This window comes from Bombus affinis, chromosome 2 (assembly GCF_024516045.1).
Source record: "Bombus affinis isolate iyBomAffi1 chromosome 2, iyBomAffi1.2, whole genome shotgun sequence".
Taxonomy (NCBI): Eukaryota; Metazoa; Arthropoda; class Insecta; order Hymenoptera; family Apidae; genus Bombus; species Bombus affinis.
In genome coordinates, this window is record NC_066345.1 from 17,260,175 (window position 1) to 17,281,013 (window position 20,839).

At 39.1% G+C, this 20,839-nt stretch overlaps 1 protein-coding gene across 6 annotated transcripts in view; it reads right to left on the bottom strand.

The window, feature by feature from the left end:
- Positions 1–18,373, bottom strand: part of LOC126928783 (probable Na(+)/H(+) antiporter nhx-9) — a 35,516-nt gene extending 17,143 nt beyond the window's left edge. Inside the window, exons 1-8 of one of the 6 annotated variants that reach the window (XM_050744545.1) lie at positions 17,781–18,369; positions 17,507–17,602; positions 16,006–17,417; positions 12,597–12,860; positions 8,957–9,153; positions 6,847–7,103; positions 4,330–4,547; positions 1,008–1,210 (exon numbers count right to left, since the gene is read on the bottom strand). In XM_050744545.1, coding sequence (XP_050600502.1) covers positions 1,008–1,210; positions 4,330–4,547; positions 6,847–7,103; positions 8,957–9,153; positions 12,597–12,860; positions 16,006–16,471 — 1,605 coding nt within the window. In that variant the 5' untranslated portion in view covers positions 16,472–17,417; positions 17,507–17,602; positions 17,781–18,369. Of the gene's footprint in view, positions 1–1,007; positions 1,211–4,329; positions 4,548–6,846; positions 7,104–8,956; positions 9,154–12,596; positions 12,861–16,005; positions 17,418–17,506 lie in introns of all 6 variants that reach the window. The other 5 variants (XM_050744546.1, XM_050744544.1, XM_050744547.1 and 2 more) reach the window with 5 other exon arrangements.
- Between the last annotated feature and the right edge of the window lie 2,466 nt (positions 18,374–20,839).

The following is a 20,839-nucleotide window of genomic DNA, read 5'->3' on the forward strand; positions in this document are numbered from 1 at the left end:
CTATTTGCTTAAATGTCTTCTTTTAAGGCAAATATCCGTGAAAAGTTCGCCGAGTTATTCCACCACTCGAAACGCAAGAAAACGCTCTGACTCGAACTCGAAGGCTCGCTTGCTTCCATCCTTTCTATTTAATTTCCCAACTCTAATAATATCTAAGGGGTTCGAGTGACGTTAACAGCGTCATTTCGTGACGTCTAGTATAGTTAATTATAAAGACTACCTCCGAATTAAGAGATTTATGATATTTAATATTACAAAGCGGTTGCGAGATTTTAATATTGTAATCATTAATGGTTAGAGGGAAACCCGAAGTACGGAAATATCAGTATTACCAGTAATACTTGGTCGTATTGCTAGTTATTATTAATAACGTTAATATCCGCAATAATAAAAGCAAATACGATAACGATCGCGATTTATCTTCTACACGAATGTTGGATCGATTGTTCTTTCTATTAAAGAAATTTTGTTCGTGATCTGGCACGAGCAGATATCGAGTATTTAATTCGAGATATTTCTATATTATTTGTATCGAATGGTAACTCTGTTTCGAGCTATAGACGTGGGACGAATTTTTACTAAATACACGTTTTAATTAAAAACGGCTAGCTGAAATGATAAAAGAGAATTTTAAATTCATTACGTTTCCTTTATCGAAAATTAGAAAAAAGTATCGATATAAATTTTAATAATTTCACTGTGATTTATTTTTACTAAAAAAAAAATGATTAATCGATCTTCTCGATTCAGCCGATAAAAGTCCTTCTATGAATCCATATTAAGTTATTCGTATACTCTATATTTCATTCTAAAGTAGTTTATAATCCGTAAAGATTAATTATTCCCTTTTATTTTTCCAACAGGCCAGATTAACGATAGTTTCTAATATTATGGCAGTCGAGATACGAATTGTTTCCTGAGACGTAAACCGTAATATTTGATTTCCCTCGGTCTATTCGTTACCGTATTGCGAGGTTACTCGATTGATCGTGTTATCGTTGTCTTACCTGTATGAACACCGTGAAGTAGATGACTGCTATTGTAGTGGTGACGAACATTGGCTGCAAGGACACGTGCTTTGGGTCGATCAGCAGGACCAGAGCAAACGCTACAGCACCTCGTAAGCCACCGTAAGACATCACGAACTTCTCCACCTTGTTCAGCTTGTGCAGTCGAAATTGATTAGCCAAGGCTGTCAGTAAGATCACGCCTGAAATTCGATTTCAGTCTGACTCAATGCGTTTGCCCATTTCGTCGCTGATAATCCTCTACAGATCTGACTCAAAAGCTAATCACGTGTCTATTTATACGTCGCGAGTTCTATGTCTGTTTCCAATAATTATTAACTTGTGCTTTTGACGCGACACCGGATAGCCATGTTCAATCGTAGGAGAAAGAACATTTCTATTTACGATAATTATCTTTGGTGTGTAAAGAATTTTGCGTTCATATTGTCGTATACGCGAGTGAAAAAATTTGCATCCAAAAAGTTTCTCTTCGTATCTCGTGCATCAACGAAGAAACGCAGTTAATTGCAATTTTTTTGACAATCAAAAATATTTCGGTTCAAAGAAATCATTAATTTCCAATTTGTATGTAACGTCGCAACTACGAGCAATCGCAACCCCTTTCTGTAAATGGAAAATATATTCACGATAAATACAAATTTCCATTTTCCAGCCGGCAACGAAGGCCTGTGATTAATAGCAATGGAAAAAAGAAAAGAAAATTTCTATTTACAACAATTAGTAGCTCACACTTTTTTAGCCGACCTATACATGGCGATCGAATATATTTTTATTCAAAATAGATGTTAGTTCCCATTTCTTATTTCGACAACGAAAATCTGTATTTAATTGCAATTGTTTTTGAAAGAAAGACTAGTAGCTTACATACTTTATCTGGGAATAAAAGGCTGTGGTTAATCGCATGTTTTATTTCGCAAAATAAAAAAAAAAAAAAAAAAAAAAAAAAGAGTCAAGAGGGGAAAAGGAAATGCCGGGTCGTAGATGATGGAAAGCAGAATATTCCCAAGGTATATCTATAGAGACAGCGATGAATTTTTTAAGTGTCGCCGCTGGCTGACGATTTGGCGATAAACCGCCGATGGAACAGGAAGCCGTAAGCCCGTGACAGTAATCCGTGATGTAAACTGCCGGTTGTGGAAGGAGCTAGACGAATCTCGTTAAGTGTCTTTCGATATATTTCGCGTCTTAAGGGAAGGGATAGATCAGAAAAATTCGTGCTTCTTCAAGATTATTCTCTCCGTTTGTCTAACGGCCAATATCAATTTTCGGGATTGACCATTTGGATAATCGAGATTGCGGGGAACGGAAATGAACTACTCAGCGATTGTAACATACAATTTCATATTTGCTAATTTCTTAACTTTTTCTATCTTGCAATTACTCTTTTCGCTTCATTCTTTAATTTATCAACCTACCGCGAGATATTGGTATATTTAATGCTCTTGAATCTTCTGTCCGATCCAATGACCAAAAATGATGTCGATTATTTTTCTCAAGCTTTTTGAACTATTTCTTAACGTTATTCGTCTCGTATATTATCTTTACATATGTAATTTCCTATACGATAAATACGAGAATAAAATTCTCTCGAAAAAGTAATTTTTAACACCATTTTATAAACATAATAAAATAATACGATACGATGTTGTAGTATGATCCCGAACTTTGTGATCTCTTAAGAGGTTAATATATCAGATGAGCGATCGTCCACCTAAAACAGGGCTCTATCCGAAGCACATATTCCAGCCTAATCTTCGCTTCTTCTGCTATCCAAATTACACCAGAAAACAAGAAACAATGCTTAGTTTCATGCCAAGTTTCCCTTCATTCCGGATCGATATTTCGCAAAAAGGCAAATAGCAAAACACGAGAAACGCCTTATTCTTGGCACGGCCGCGTAACCATTCTCTAAGTAAGTGACACTCGATAAGCCATGATCGGTTTAACTTAAGACTCCTCTATCTCTTGATAGCATTAACAACTCTCTCTTTCTCTGTCTTTCTGTCTGTGTCAAAATCGAATCGTGCAGCTCGATAGCTGAAGTCACGTGACAAGATTACCGTCGCGAGAGTTAGATACATACGCGACAGGAAGATTCGTAACGAGAGCTAAGAAAGATTCGACCGGAGAGTTAATTTTTTACCACGAGTAACTTGACGAGTATTTTCTCGAAAAACCTTTCGTCTTTCTCGGCAATGAATTGCTTCGACCAACTTTTACGGGCTTTTAAAGTATTAGAGCACGTTGACTACCACGAGAATTTGATATATCTTGCCCTGTGGGCCCCCCAAAAATTGACGTATATTATTGTCCCAAAAGTTTCTTTCGTTTTATGAGGAAATAATAGACGCACAATGTTTTTTGCTTTATATTAGTTTATTGAATTATGCACGAACATAATAACACCTAATTCGATAAAATAATATAAAAGAGCGTAGTATCGTGTTCAAAAGGCCTAAGATATCGGCCGAACCATAAACAATGTCGCGAGAGCCGCGGCATCGTCGGGTACATCGATGTGTCGTGGAAAAGGCCTGTGTGACCCTGGCCACGGGCGTTTCGGGACACGTGTCCGATAGGACGGGAAAATACAAAGAGACGCTAAAGACAGCGTTAGTTGAGAAGCCGACGAGAACGAATGCAAAAGGCGTACAGTGTGAGTTGAGAAGCGAGAGCGTGCGAGTGCGGAAGCCGAAGACTAGAGTTGTAGAGTTGCTAGCGTTGTAGAGAGATCGAGTTGTCGCGTTATAGAGTTGCGAGAGTGATTTGAGTAGAATAAGATTTTTGCGTTTAGTTCAAGTTGAACATTTATCGTTCTCTGTCCAATTAATCTCTGTTATTTTTATTTATCTTAATAAATAGTATTAGGAGAATTCTACAAATCTAAATTATCCTAATCCTATCCTTTTTCGCGATACTACAAGAGAAATTGTTGTTCATCTATTATCACCTTATGAAACGGATACCTCTAACAATAACCTCTAACGATATCATCCGTAAGTCATTCGCATCGTAGAAAATAATTTAGTCCGTGAAATTTATCTTGTCTTAATCGTTTTAAAAAGTTCAGTAAAACGAAGGTCACCGATGACCACGGACAACTTTCTTGCCTGTGTCTTGCGAACTAAGTTTCGTAAAGACCGCCATAAATAATAAGGAGATTCTATCAGTATATTTGGCGAACAGAGGCAGATAGAAATGAAAAATATATCGCAATACGTTCGCAAGCGTATCTACAACTTATATTCTGCTCTTGTGTGGTCGTCGTATAGGATACAGCATTGACCTTGACATTACTCACCGACGATTCGATAAATCGAGCAGAATACGATGGTCATGACGACGAACCACGTGTTCCAGTCGTGACGGTTGTTCACCGTAGCGACTCCGAGGAACATAAATATGATGGTTTCCGAGCTGCTCGACAACATCTTCATCGTGTATTTGACGGTTGTGTGCGATTTGTGCGAGATATTCGCCTCCACGTAATTCTTCATCGTGATGCCGCAGAAGGTGATCCTACGACAAAGAGAGGTCACGGTTAATCGACGAGGGAGGACGACACGTAGAGGGGTGGCTCGTGAGACGTTAGGATACCCGCGTATCGATCGCCATTCGGCCAGTTTCCCAAACGTCGTCGAAATTAATTCGAACGTATACGATCCGAGGGGTTTACGAAATCGACGGGCTACGGGCCAATGACGTCGATTCGATTTACGACAGGGACGTGACCGCTCCGCAACCCCTGCAAATTCGTGCCTACGTCTGTCTACGTACGTTTAGATGGCTCGCAGACCGGATCTGCGATTCATTCGTTAAATTGGGCTAAGGGAATTTAGGAGCTTGATTTTCGAATTTGCGAGTTTGAAGTCTTCTGTTACAGTTGTCATCTTACGTTTCCGATCTATTGGCGCGGATAGAGAATTAACGCCATAGAGAGTTGTTTAGTTCGCTCCATTTCTTTCTTTTTTTTTACAGCACAGAATACGTTGTTTCGTATCGAGTTCGATCGAAATGCATTAAGGTCATTGGTTACAAAAATACAAAGATACGATCCAATCATGAATAATAAGAGGTTATCGAATATGAATTAGTTGAAACGAAACGTCAAATGCAATTTAGAAGGCGAAGGTTTCGTTCTTTTCGCGGTACGATAAATATACGTACAATCGACATTGATTACATCCGATCAATTCTCGATCGATCTAAGACGGTCTGGAGGACTAGCAGCGCTATTAAAATTCTAGTCAAGAATTCTTGATCAAATTTTCCCCAGACCAAAATTGGAAGAAAGAAGAAAAGAATTTCAAAGACGTAAAGGCGGTTAAAGTTCTCTTCTCTTTATCAAACGATTCTCATCGATTTCGCGTCGCTGTCCAAATATTCGCACGTCTTAAACGTTTTTAAATAAACAGACCGTCAGTTTGTAATCGTGTCACGAGCATATGTCGGTCGTATATTCGAAAGCCATCTGTTTGTCAATCAAACACAAAAGGAGGCACTGTTTAATCGCATGAACAAAAATCACGGTAAGCAGAACAAGAACCGAGCGATTACGGGTTAAGCATATTTGAACAGTTATCACACAGCGAGCATTCTTTATATCGCGATCGATCATCGATTTCGCTAGAGAAACGTGTAAATAATAGACTTAACTAGAACCGCGTCGTTGTCGTAAAGCTTTCCACTATTTATGACGACCATTTCTTACCCTTTGGTTTTTTAAGATAAAGACCAGCCTTGAGAGAATTATCGAACAAATCGACGATCACGAGAACGTGCCATGCTTTTCTTCGATCCTTTTTCTTTCTTTCGCGACAAGTTTCGTACTTTCCATAATAAAACGGTGGGGAAAACGTGCTATTTTCACTTCGTCGTTTAACGAACAGTTTCTGCGAGGTTGCTCGAAGGCGTGTCGGAATCGTTACGTTTGTACATGACGCAAAATGTGCACGCTTCGCTCGATATACAGGGTGTTTTGTAATTGACAACGCATAAAACCATGTATAGCGTGATCCAACGTGAAAAATAAGCCGAGACTATACAAGGACCTTTTTCTCATACGGGGCATAGCTTTTGAGAAAATTGCGTTTGGTTGGCTTTCAGCTGAGAAGAAGAAGGGAGATTACTTTATTCTACGCGTGTAAAATAAAACGAGCAAAACGCGTGAAACATAAACTTTGTTCGTTTAAATCGTTGTTTTCAAGAAAACAGAGTTCGATCGTATTAGACCCGCGTATTAGACAGATTTTCAAACATTTCATTTCATACTTTCGATTTATCTTTCTACGTAGAAACATCGTGTATCAAATCGTACCAGCGGTTCGTAGCGAGACACCTTGTAGAGGTAACGATTCGCGTGAGAACTGGAAGGTCCTTTTTGGAATTTACTGCAGGCCGAGAGCGTGTCGAGGAATGAGCTATGCTCGTGCTGCAAATTTCTAGGTCGCGGTAGCCACGTGCGGCCTATTTGGTTTTATCGATGTAAACAAGGGAAACAGAGTGGAGAAATTTGCATATGTTCTTCTGTTTTCATGGTAAACTGACCTTTCGGAAAATTTTATCTTCGTTTGTTACGAGTCTGCTAATAATTTCATTCGCATAAAAAATATAGCAAACCTAGACAATAACGATCATCCGTAGTTTTCTTGATGGAAAAAGATAAACGTTCCAGCGTACACAGCGACAACTAAGAAGCTTTTTCGGTAGATGTTAAAAACGTACGTATAAACAATTTACGCCTTGCCTTTAAATATTCTCTCTGTTTGCATTCTGACAACTGGCTAAAGAGCTCGCAGAAGTAGATCGGTTAACTTACGCCAGAATGCTGGACATGTGAAAAATCTCAGCGTTTAGGTAGGCCAGGTAAGCCATGACGAATATGAAGATGGGCTCGATCACGCGAACCTGATGAGTGAACCTCGTAACGAATCCAGTTGCGATGCCCCATATCACTCCTATTATCGTGCCGCCGATCGCCACCACGAAGAACGAAGCAAATCCTGACAGTACGTCCGTGTAGAGTATTTCCGTTGGTCCTATCTCGTTGTACGCCTCGAACATGTGGTACAGTACCTGCGTGTCATTAAACAACCACAACTTATTCAGCTGTTCGTCCGATTAAGAGACTGCACGAGATGCCATCGAGTAGATAAGAATTCTTCGGGTATACGAAACGGAGTCTATGAAATGGAGGACACGTGAGGTCGAGTAATCTTTAAACGATGTAAGTACTGTTCCAAGATAAGGTTATAAGTCAGGGACTTTCTGATCTGGGCTAAGATCACGCTCGAACTTTTATTTACCGACTTTCCCCGAAGAAATGTCGTTACATCGTGTTTTTAGTCCATTCGTTGGGACATTTTATTAGCGTTTAATGGTGTGTGCAATCTTATTAGCGCTCGCGTGTAATTTTGTATTTTAACAATAGAACTACCGATAGTTAACACGAAGCTATTTCTACCAAAACCAGTGACAATGACTGGTTTTTAAAAAATACGTAATAATAGAATATTTTTATATTTATCGATTTATTATTTTCCCACAGATGGAATTCCATGTTACGTAGTAGATTTTTGGTATTATTAATCCATCTGGGATCCCTAAACGAGGTTTATAAAATTGTAGAGCCAGTCATTTCGACTGGTATTTCTAGTGTTAGCGTCTAGCGATCGATCCGGAATTTTCCTGATAATTGATATCGTCATATCGAACGATACGCGGTAAAAATTTGAAAAGCGTGTGGCAAGTTGTACAAAACGAGAAAACTGGCAGGATCTTTTTACACTTTGACAAGTATCGGTCATTTTGGCTGCTATTAATATAAATAGCCTTGATATAAAATTATTTCGAGTTCGAATACGTAAGAAACAAAAGTCATTACATCATTGCGGAAAAAAGTATAACACGAAGTAGGGATTTTAAAATAAAATTGTAAAACCAGTCGATTTGACTGGTACGGTAGTTCCAGTGTTAAGGTGGAAGGGCGAATAAAGGTACAGCGTGAGTTATAGTAGGCTTTCGTTTGATCGATCCATGCGGTAATAAGACGTTACTTTGATCAACGAACGATCGATTAATGAAAGTTTATAAACTAATATATCTATAGACTGGGATTAAACAATATATATGCAATATGTTACGTAACGAGTATCTTAACCCTTTGTGCACTGCTATGTCGAGTGTGACTCGACATCAGTTTTTATCCCAGCAGCTCCTTTGTCGAGTCCCACTCGACGTTCTTTCGGTCCCACCCTTCTTTGTGAAACGTGCGAAAGAAAAGCAGGATTGCGTCCTAGAAATTGTTTCGAGATATATCATACACTAAAAGATTACAAAATACAACGATAAAACTGGTATTTAAGTGAATTTCTTTCGTAGTTTATTCATCTAAATTATCTTATATTTTAATTAAAGTAAATTTCAAATAAAGCACTTAAAAGCGTTGGCAACTGCTGGTAACGAAATTGAAATAAAACTCCGAGTGCAAAGGGTTAAAGTGCGTTTTACTCGTGATATTTTATACGTTGACTCTTATGCTTGTAAACTTTGCACGTTTATACTCGTTGTTAGACTACAAATGTTTGCGCAATTTCATATTATAACTAGGAAACAATGTTTATATAACGTTAGTCATGAATATAACTAGAAAAATTCATCTTAGATAGGAATTCGTTCCTTCTGTTAGATACCACTGCCTTGTATATAGAATATTTAGATATTTTATATATTTTTATGTGTCAATTTTTGTGTACAATTTTTCACTCCTAAGTTTCTCAAAAATACACGGGCATCCGCATTGTACTCGTCAGAAATGCATATACACGCGCAGCGTAATTACGACGAGAGAGATATGCGTAAAGATCCTCGGAACTAGCACAACATTAAAGGTAGTTAAGCCCTCTAAGATGAACATAAACGGTACTTACGACGGTGACAGCGTCGTTCAACAAGCTCTCCCCGAATACGACGATGTACAAGATTTCGTTCACGTGAATTTCCTCGAAGACCGCTAGCACGGCGACAGGGTCAACGGCGCTGATCAACGCGGAGAACAGGAACATTTGCAACAGCGGAGTTTCGAAACCGAACAGGCCGCTCTTACCTAACACCCATAACGAAGCTCCTATAAACAATTTCCAAAAAAAAAAAAAAAAAAAAAAAAAAAATATATATATATAAATATAGAAATATTAAAAATTAAGCATTTTAATCAAATTTTAGTTTAATCCAAAGTTAATTAAGATTGCAGTTTAAACGCCATTGAAATGCAAGTGATTGAAATTTTCGAGCAGTAGTTTATTAAAAGGTCAAAACTCGAGTTTCTGGACTTTCAATAATTGGTAAAACGATTCATTTTGAAGCTCGTTCAACTGTTTCGTATTATGAAGTATTCTACAAATGTAATTAGTTTTTAATGAAATTCAATCGGAATCAATGGTGAATGTAAACTTCGTTTCTTTGTGTTCGCAATGAACGTAGGTGTTTAGGGGGAAATGTTCCACATTCCTTTTTATTAATTTAATTACAAGTTTAATCGAAAGTTAAAACGTCGTAACCATTCGTTATATTTAATCGTCTGCCCCTATCTTCTTTACTTTATTTCGTTGATCGTCGTTCGGTTATGATTATATATCGTGTAATACTGCTCGGTTTAAGCTTCGAATATAGAAAATACGATTTTGTAAAATTGGAGCACATATATCGATATACAAATGATAAAACATAAAAATGTTACATCGAAACTACATATATGTCCACGGATAAATTCGCTCAATCAGCATGATAGCAACCCGGTAACAAAGTTGTCTCGCTTTATAATAAAATCTAAAACCAGAATCTCCATCGCTTTATTAAATTTTCATGTAAACTTTTGTCCAGTATTTTTCAATACTTCGCGTGTGAAATAACATTTCCAACTTTTTATATATCCCACTATTTTCAATACGCCAATGTCATAACTGTTTCTGTCCTGCGTTATATCTCGTCCTGTACAAATTTTAAGTTCTAAGCGACACGTTTCGAACCCAAACGCGTAAAGAAACCAATCGCTAACTCGATACAAAAAAAAAAAAGATCAATCTGCGATCCAACGTAAAAATCGTTGGTATGAAAATTTTTGGCAAGGATCGTCCTCGAGTTAGCGGCGTTTATTCATCGATATTAATAACGAACGCGGATCACCGGTTCCACGAATGTCGCGTTCTCGCGGAGTCTTTAATTATCGTCGACATCGAGGAAGTTGCGCACGTTTCGTAACGAAGAAACGTCGCACGTTCGCGAACACGTTGCGCCGTAAACAGAATTCGCGTGGGCGCGTTCGACATCCGCGTGTTTCCACACTCGATACACCTAGGCGTTCGCGTGCACGAGTTTCTATGTTTGTATAGGTGGTTGCGAAGCGCGTGGTTGAACTTTTCGAAAGGGTGAACGCGCGAAACGGACAGATGGCATGAAAATACGAAATGTTGAGTTAATATTTAAAAAGAATACATGCTACGAATGTTTATAACTGGCGACTGTGAACGTGAGCGTGAGTTTCGGATATTAATAGATTTTTGAGTACCCTCTAGGATGGTCTTCGATGTTCTTTTCTAATAAGAACAGAATTTTTCCCTTAAAGTTTTCTCTAGTTGTTATAGACAAGGTGGAACGTCGAATTTGATTATTATGATATTTACAAGCGTAGAGCGAAGTGGGTGCATGGTTGAACGTATACGTGGAAATTTTCGAAATTAATTCCGTGAAAAACTAAACTCCGAACGAAAGAGCTTTTATTTCATATATTTCCCATGTGTTTTAATAGGCTTTACTAGGAATTATTAAAAAAATATTTTCAGATTAATTAAAAAATTTATTTACATTTTCATTCGCCGTCATATATAGAATTAATTGACAACTAAAATTTCTAGATTCGTATTAAAAGTTATATGGTATTTTTCTTCGAAAAGCTTTCAAACCTATCTAAAAATAGTTGGAAAAATAAAATCCCTAGAGTAATATGAAAAACTATGTTTCATTTCAGAAATAAACAGAGCGAGATTTAAAGTGATCTCTTTGAGATCCATCAAAGGATGAATTGCACTAACTTTTAAATGCGTTCAGCTATTTTTGTAGTACGGTATATCTTAAGAAAAATTTACATATACGCGCGATATAAAGTAAAGAATAATATTAATTCGATGATTCCTGTACCTGATAGTTATATCAAGACCATTGAAAATATGTTCAAATCATTCAAACGACATAGAAGCACTTATACGTTGCCGTCAGTGAATATCGTTTGATCGAGTTTATCGTTTAATCAACAACGAATCTTTTATTCCACTACGAGGTCTAATTAACTCCGTAAAGTGCTCTTGCGCGATTCTATCGCATCGAACGCTGCCTATGTTTGAGAAAGAAGTATTTCTGGACCAGCATCAATAATCTGACAAGTAGTTTGAACACCTGCTGCACAATTACTCTCGTGCACTCAACACACTCGATAATACGTTTCTTACAAACGTGATTGGTAAAAAATAAACAGAGGTAGAAACGTAGAAGCTACTAACACGTTCAACGAAAAGACGTAACTGACGTAAAAACAATGTAACAACATAGGAGGAAATAAATATTTACATGCTCAACGTGAATACTTAAAAAAAAAGGAGAAACGCTTCTCTACTGTTTTTAAAAAGCACCATCTATCTCAGTTTACATTGAAAAACGTCCACATCGGCGATCTCTTTAAATCATCACAACCCGTATCCACGTAGAAGAGGCCAAACGAAAATAAAAAAATATCGTGGAGATCGTAGATCGATGTAACTGAAAAGCTACCTTAGCAAGAGAGAAAAGCTAAAAAAATATATATAGAGAAGAGCGTATCTTGTTTGCGTAATCTTGAAGAGTGGATCTTAAATTTTGGACGATTCACTGTGATTTATATTGGGATAATGGAAATATAATATCACGATAATAAAATAGAAAACGTATTAGAACGATGGATCCCTTCTGGAAGCATGTCTTATAAATCAGAAACATAAAACAAATTTTGTCATGGTTTACAAAGGATAACTCGTATCATAATCCGCTAGAAATATTTCATTTCTTCCAAGTACCATAAAATTTACGATCCAACGTTTATCGATATTTATCAATTTTATTATTTAATGAAATAATTTAGAGTAGCATCTACGTAGAAGAATAAAGATATTAAGAAAATTGCTGGAATTCTCGTGCTTTCCATGCCCATAATTTGAAAAGAAACGAAATTTTCAAATATAAATTCACTAAAATCATAGGTATACCCTGTAAACTAATCCGCTGTGCCAAAGAATTTCCTTGCGATAGACTCGAAGTCTGACGTACAACTAAATGATATTACGATATCGAAAATATTATAAACGAAATGATTCCTATCGCAGGCTAAGAGCGATGCAATTAATTACGCGATACATGGCGATTGTTAAACGTTCGATACGTTAATAGCGGAAAATCGAATGGCTCGGTCAGCGAACAACGTTGAAATGAAATTTTACGGCTCTACTTTCCGCTACTTCGTAATAGTTTTGAATTTTTACTAACCTATCGACAAGGTGTTAAATATAGTCCCAATGACGGCGAACAGGAGTATCGTTCCCAGATGGTCGAAGAATAGTCGGTTCGGCATGAAATAGCCAGCATCCAGGATGATGGGCGGTAGCATGTAGAGGAAGAACGTGTCGGGAGTTAAGGGTGACACGTGGACGCTGCTCGCCTGGAACAGTAAGACACCAACGACGACGCCGACAACGATCAGCAAACAGGACTCCGGAAAGATCTTGCTCAGCTTTGACGTCATGTGGAAGCCTGCACGTACGCGATCATAATTTAACACGGCCTCGCTTTACGTACATTATCACCCGTGATAACTGAACGACGCGAAAATCGCAGTGGTATAGGTCAAGATATCGGCGACTCGAACTTCATCGCGTATTTTAACTTTCAAAGGTATCGTCGCTTTAGTTTCGCAATTAATTAACAAGCTGTAACTTTATTCTCGAACGCGAAGCAATTTTTCACGGCTTGAGAAGGTACAACGAGTTTTCTAGAATAATAAACAGCGAACACTATTTCATCAAAAGTAGCTGTGGATTGACTTATATCGCTATGATTCACAGCATTGTTGCAATTATTCGAACGATATTAATAGTCGGTGGATGTTGTCGGAATAATTTGAATTCACGGCATACGATAAGACACGCGAAGATAGTACTCGTTGTTCCAATAAAGAATTATTTACGCTAAGGATGATAAAAATCTTTTAGATTATAATTTTTATAACGCGAAAGACGCGTGTTTTTCGTGTTCGAACAGTTATGAATAATATTGCACGTAGGTGTATTAATAGAACGGGGAACGTGGCGGAAGAGTAGAATCGCGAAAAATCGTCTCGTTGTTAGATCGTAGTGGTAGCACGCAAACGTTTTATTATTAACGCTCGTTCGACGAACGTTGTACTTGGACCGGTTTTTAAACCGCCTGTTGCAGCTTATCACGGAACTAGTTCTCTCGTCTTCGGTTTTGGTATCGAGCAGGTCATTCTGAGATAACGAGAATTTTGTGAATATCGTTTAACGATCGAATTGTACTAAAACTATCAATTCGGCTATGACCCGAATGTTTCTTTCGCAATAATGTAATCTCCGATACTCTTCGACGTAGTATCGAATTTTTAAATTGCTCTCCTATAAGAGATAGACACGTGACGATATTTTGCAAATTCTGTCGTCGAACAGAAGGCAGGGAGACGCGATATTGGCTGTTATTTTTGTAAGATGTGTTGAATCTATAAAAAGCCTCATTGTATACGGACAACAGTAGTTCACGAGCATGTTGCAAACGGGATCGATATTACTGAGAAACAAGTAGAACCCTCGTTATTCGAATCTTTGGTTCGTGCTTGTTACATCGAGTTGTCTGACCACCGTATTATCGACATGGTTATATTATATCGTCCCCCTTCGAAATGGAAACGTTTTACATTAACTCGAACACGATAGAATGCAACACAATGCAGCCTTATTTATAGAGTTTAATGCGAGTCTAATATTCAATAATCATTTATATAACAGAGTAGGTAATATTCAGAGATTAATGTTTACTAGGTGGAAATAAACTATGAGACAATCGACTAGTTTCATAATGGTTACGATTATAATTCGAATAATTGAGGCTATTAATTAATTACTAGACTGCAGATGTTTATGCAATTCCGACTTTTTTGTAAATATAATTCTAGAAATTAAACAGAGATTCATAACACCATAATAATAGAGAATTATTCGATAATAATAAAAATAATAATTATCAAATTATTAAAATAATACGATTAATAATAAATAATACTAAATTATTCGAGCAATGAAATTAATATTAAATAATGTTTAAATTATCAGAGCAAGTAAATTAATAGTAGGTAATGCTAAATATTATAACGAAACATTTTTGGATATTTAATACATAATAAAGAAACTTCTTCAAATATTTACTATAAATCCTAATAATTACGTTACTTGAATTATTTCTCAGACAAGAAAGAAGAAATATTGAAACGATCTTCTAGCAAAAATGTAAACTGAGAACGTAAAATGTATCATGAAGATTATTTTCTCTAGTTTGAATTTTCCAAGCGATTGAAAGCAAAATGCGATTGAAAGCGTTTAATAAATACAAAAACCGACACACAGAGAAGCATATAATCAAATAAATCGGATTAAGAATCGGTCGAATGTTTCTACCTCGATAATTTTCAATATTTCCGATAATTCTGTTCGAAATTTCCAAGTAATCATTTCGTAAAATATCATCTCTTATCTTCCCAACCAACCAAACATAATCCGAATTTAACAACAAATCCCAATATTATCGTAAAAAGTAAGAACGACGATTTCTTAAGCGAACAATAATAAAATGTTAATTGTGAAATTCGAACGATAAACGATGTAGATGCCAAAGGGATAAAAAGTGGCTCTTTTTAGTAAAACTTCAACGCTATACCGAATACGATGTTAAACATTGTAAGTGCTGGAATAATTCATTGAAGAGTTCATTAGGTTTTAGAACTATTAAAGTGGAGCGTCGACTTTAAACCAGTATACCTCATTCATACTGAAAATCTCCACTTTCGGCACTTAGAGTGATTCACGGAAGTATTTGAATACTTATCGCAAGAACCTCTTACGTATAATACTACGTGCATCATGGAAAGCGTATCAAAGTTTCATTAATATTGTAACGACACGATTATTACGATAGTATTGAAACAAATTGGAAAACTAAAAGCTATGACATATTTATCGAAAATTTGTAAGGCAATATTTCCATGCTGTATACTAATTTTTTACCAAGTTTGTGTGTTGCGTTTAACGTTATCTAGCTTCTACGTTCCATACAATCGTTCTACACGCAACTACGATTAATGTTTCTCCTTTCTATTTCAAGTCCGTACGTAATACGATATTAATCTATTTAATTGTACATTTAATCAAATTATTATCGACAATTGGGACAAATTTTACGGCTAAACGTTCGCGTTTTTATTTCGCGTAGAAAACTATAAATTCGAAGATACTGTGAAATCCGAATACGAGTGCGAATAACTATACATGCATATAAGTTCAGATCGATTGCCAAACTTTGTCGATAGAATCGTGCTTCGTGAGAGCACGAATGAAACTTTGAAAGCTCGCATAACACGCGTAATACATTCTTCAAACTCTGCTACGATAACTAAACCAAAATACCATCACGAATCGTTACGAATAATTAAACATCTCAACTGCTGCATTACGTCTCAAAATTCCTGCATCGAATTCGCCGAACGAGGGTCAAAAGCCATCGGTTTACCGAAATTACCACGCGGCAGCGACAAGAGTCGACCGCACAGCGGCTACCAACGAAACTAACAAACAATCAATGCCTGAGCCAAGTTCAAGCTGCACGCATTCCGTACCTATTTTCGCGAGACTCGCGAAGAAGATCCAGATTCCAATGATAAACGGTGTCTCGACTCGATGAAACTCCACAGACATGATCTTATACTCCGGTTTGCTAGGCTTAGATTCATCTTCGTGCCCTTCCATCGCCTGATTCGACGACAAATGTTCCATGGAATTCGCTGCTTCGTCTTGTCCGGAGGCCAAGCTTCGAAAAGACACGTCATCGGGCAACGAACCATCGATGGGACCCATAGGACCGAAACTTTTGCCTGGATAAGGCTCCCTGAGATCTCGAGGGAACTCATGATCGTCGACGATCGGTCCGTGAATCGCGTAGTCGTTGTTAGGAATTCGTCTGTTCGGTTGTAGATCAGGCACGGACTCGTAGAACCTCGCTAAACCCGCTTGACCTTGAGCAGACCAACAAGCAAGGATCAACGCAAACGCGATCATCGTCGAGATGACGATACGTGGAGCCATGACGATGTTACTCGACGATTACGATGCCGATCTGGGATACGGGGACCGCGCTGATTTTTCGCGCTCGTCCACCGGTGCTGAGTCACCCTCTGTACCATCAGAGACCTCCGACCTCGAGAAACCTTAGTTTCAATGGCTCCCGCTGTTCGAAGGGAGTGCACCCTCGTGTATCCACCTCACTGCACCCTTCTCGTGTCTTTTTCTACCACGAGTTTTGCTCTCACGGTATAATCTTCCGAGTCTTTACCAACTACTTATTTATTCAACGTCGAAGATTTCAGTTACTTATTTACTTATTTGTTTGTGTACTCAACGGCGCAGATTTATTTCGCAATTATTCTATTATTCCGTTTCCCGAACGATGATCGTTTAAGAATCGTTCAAGGAGATTGTATCGTATTGTATCACACGTGGAAGACGATCGTTTCACACCCTCAGCAGTACGTCCGATTTCTACGATAGTCCTATTTATTGATGTTGCAGATTAAACGAGTCAGGCTCGCTTATTGCTTCTATGGCAGGCATTTACTCTCCGATTCTGTTTTCTATCACTCGTTGTACGCACGGTTCGCGATAGCAACAACAACTTCTTCGAACTGTTTTCCTAAACACACATGAGATTCTCAAGATTCTTCCGTATATCAGGATGATGATTCGTTAGAGATTCCGCTTAATAGAGGAGAAAAATTCCTATCGATTCACAAACAGAGACACGGCAGGGATCCTTAAACAGCCGCGCTTCCGTTCTCCTCTTCGATATTGCTTCACTGTCGGCCTCGTTCCACGACGTTTCTATATTTGTATCGTCGATGACCTTTTTCGGCGGCCAACGAGTTCCAAAGCCGATCTCCTAGCCACAGTGTCAACGAACCCTTTGGAATACAGCGAAGAACAGAGAGGCAGAGAGAGAGAGAGAGAGAGAGAGAGAGAGACGTAGTAGAGCGACCTAGACGTCGGGCAAAATCGAGATCCATTTTCGTTGCAGTGGAAAAAAGGAGCGGAGGTCCGCGGCGGCATATTTGTTTTGGTACTTACCGCGGGTCCGACGCTGCTTCTGCCTCGCGAGCGTGCTCTCCCCGCCGTTTATTGGCTGGTTATCGACGAAGAAGAGAGAGTGTTCTCGGTACGCAGCTGCAACAGAACCAGACCAGGGGGTGATCAGGCACTCGAGCAGCCCTTATCGAGCCTCCACTACTTAACCATTGTGTTTATGTTCCTTGCACAAGCAACGGCCTTGCGATTACGATCGATCGAGCGCGCAGATTCGCCTGATCACTTTATTAACAATATAATCAGAAAAATACTTCACTGGAAACAGGCTTCTTTATTCGACTCTGTCCCTCTTGCGATAGTAGATCGTTCCTTTTACCTTGTTTTCGTCATTCGTCAACGAGACTCGAAATATTCTAATTCAACGAGAACAATTTCCAAAAGGTAGATACGGTACTGTTCACGAACGAGTCAGGAAACCACAGGGTGGATATACCGCTGGTTCGGACGAGTTTCTGGGCGGCAGCTAGCGTAAGAAGGTTCACGCTGGTACTTGCCGATACACGAGCCTCCTGTAACTCGGATAACCATCCGGAGACTCGAACGGAGGGCACGGGACGACGACGTGGCAGCCGGGCAGATGCATCGTGGAGTCGTTAAAATGGAAGGTTGCGTGGCATTCCCAGGTTTCAGCGGTGCGCTTCGATCGACCGTCACGGCAGCACTGCGCGAACAGGAGTCGTCGAGTCGCGCGCCGGCTCTCGGCAGCTACGTCGACGTCGTGCACACGATCAACACCATTGCCACGATCAGAGCTAAGGGCATCGACGAACGTTGCCAAAAACGTGCGTAGCTGCCGACGAGGCCACCCTCGACGTCGCTACTGGCACTAGGCTCCACGCAGTTCCATCCTTCTTTCTCTAACTTTCGCCCGTTTAATATCTCCTGTCTTCCTCCTATATAGCGCTGTCCCGCTTCGACTCACTGCTATCTCATCATTCTGTCTCCTTCTAGTTAGGTCTCCTTGCCCCTCGTCGGTGAGGTTCCAGCCAGCTGATCGTTGCGAGAACCCGCGCAGGCGTCGCGACGCCCCGATATAGTATCACGCGGCGGCAGCGACGACGACGACGACGATGACGACGACTGGGTGTGCGATGCGTCCAGCCAAAGCTTCGACGCGGTTTGTTGTTGAACGCGGCCGTCTCCCTCTTTCTCTTTCGCTCTCCTCCTCTCTCTCTCTCTCTCTCTCTCTCTGTCTCTCTCTCTCTCTCTCTCTCTCTCTCTCTCTCTCTCTCTCTCTCTCTCGAGGCCCGGACATCACATTGCGAATATTGCGTTTGAAAGGGATTACTGGAATTCTATGCGGCTGGAATGATCGATAATCAGACTGGATAAAGGATAGACGGAATGGGATATTGAATTGCGGGCCGCGAGTGCAGCTTTGTTTGCAAATGGCGGGAATCGGAGACGCGTAGCGGCATGTTGTGTTTTGTTTGATTTCCACCGATTGTTTCTTGATTGATGATCTCACATGATAATGAGGAAATTGTGATTAACGAGCTGCATATGTATTTTTACGAATAAGACTATAACACGAAAGAGAGAGATTTGCTATATTTCATAGACGTTGCGAGGGTAGTCCTATTTTGGATATTTTATATACTTTTGTCTATTTTTATACATTTCAACAATGTCATTTCAACTTATAAATATTCGCATCTCGAGTGATCGTTTCGTTTAATTTTTGGAGACTGTATCCCGCGAGTGCAGTTAGAGACCAAGTTGGAAGATGAGCTATATTTTGGTCGATCGTTTGATTAATTTTACTCGACTATCAACTATTTCAAGTAACTGTTTTATTTATCTTCCGATGGTCACACGTTCATAGCTTCGCTTGAAAATGTCAGAAATAGAAGACGAGCTCGCTTGACTTTGTTGTGGCTTAATCAGTTGTCCCTTGACCGATCATTTCAAATGAAAATTAACAATAAATTTTAGATGATCGTTCGCTTTAATTTCCAATGGATATCGAGTGTTCCTGTACGTTACATAGGTAAGTTAGATTGACCGAGTATACCGTATGTCGACGTCACGAGGTACGATCGAAACCCGACCTTTGGATTTAAAGGAGAGAACACACGTAGGCTTCCACTGTTTTGCTTTTGCTTCTTCGGCGATTTTACCAACAGTTTCGTGGTAAACGCTCGTAAGAACGTTTAATGAAACGTATTCCTCGCAGCTGTTTATTTTTCGCAACGAGAATCACACGCAGAGCATTTAGCCGATAGGAAATATCAGGATGCAGAGTGTCGCTTTAACGTTTCTTTCGATTACACTAAATATCTTATAGAGTACAATAAGTCCGAAAAATTCTAGTTATACGGAGAAATTACGCGGACGTGTCTATATAGAGTCAGGGAATCCAAGATTTCAGGTTTAAGATCGAGGGTCGACCTTAAACCAGCCGCGTCACGTCGTTGGATCTTCGAGACATCTTTAACCTTGACCTCGTCGCTGTTGCGCTAGCAAAATGCTGGGCTGTCTCGACATTCGGCTCGCTACTTGCCAACCTTTTCCATCATACGGTGTGCTGCGACACTGCGACCCAGTGCTCGCCATTTCTAGCCTATTGCACGTGTCGGTTCGAGAGAGACGGTCTGATCAGTTCGGGATTGTTCTACTCGATAAACCGCGGTGGTAACGGACCAGTATCGGGGCTTTTTCTCTTGTTACAAATGGAAAATCGTACACTATACGCCGTCTCTTCGTTCTCCACTGACCGATAACAACACGATAATTAAACGTACGTGGCTATTCGCAAACGCAGTCTGTTCGATTTGAAACGAAAATGGAATTGTTTCTGATGCTACCATCGAATCTTCTTTCCTTGAAAAATGGTAGAATAATCAACGACTGCAATTACCGTATGTAGGCTACCGATTTCGATTATTTCTTTGCGTATCGAGAAATCTGCCATGACATTCGTTTTTTCCATTTTGACTGCCCTTCGATTTGTTAACGATTACGTTCCTTTAGGGTACATTTGGGAAATGTAATAGTCGAACGGTGGATCTTTAGACAAATTTAGAGTTTTACGCGCACAATTAAGGAAATAGAAATTAGAAAAATTATAATCGGTATTCTTACTTCGGATATTTTATATATTTTTATGTATCAGATGTACCCAGCGCGGTTTTGCATCTTTAAATTTCTATCTGCACTTTTGTCTCTATCGATTTTCTGACTTTTACGACACTCGGTGTCGTTGGAAAATACGTTGAAAAGTGAAATCTCATCTTATATATAGCGATCACGAGTTTCTGTTGTCGTAATTCCTGTCTCTCGATCTGCGAAGTATAATTTTATGTTGCACGGTAT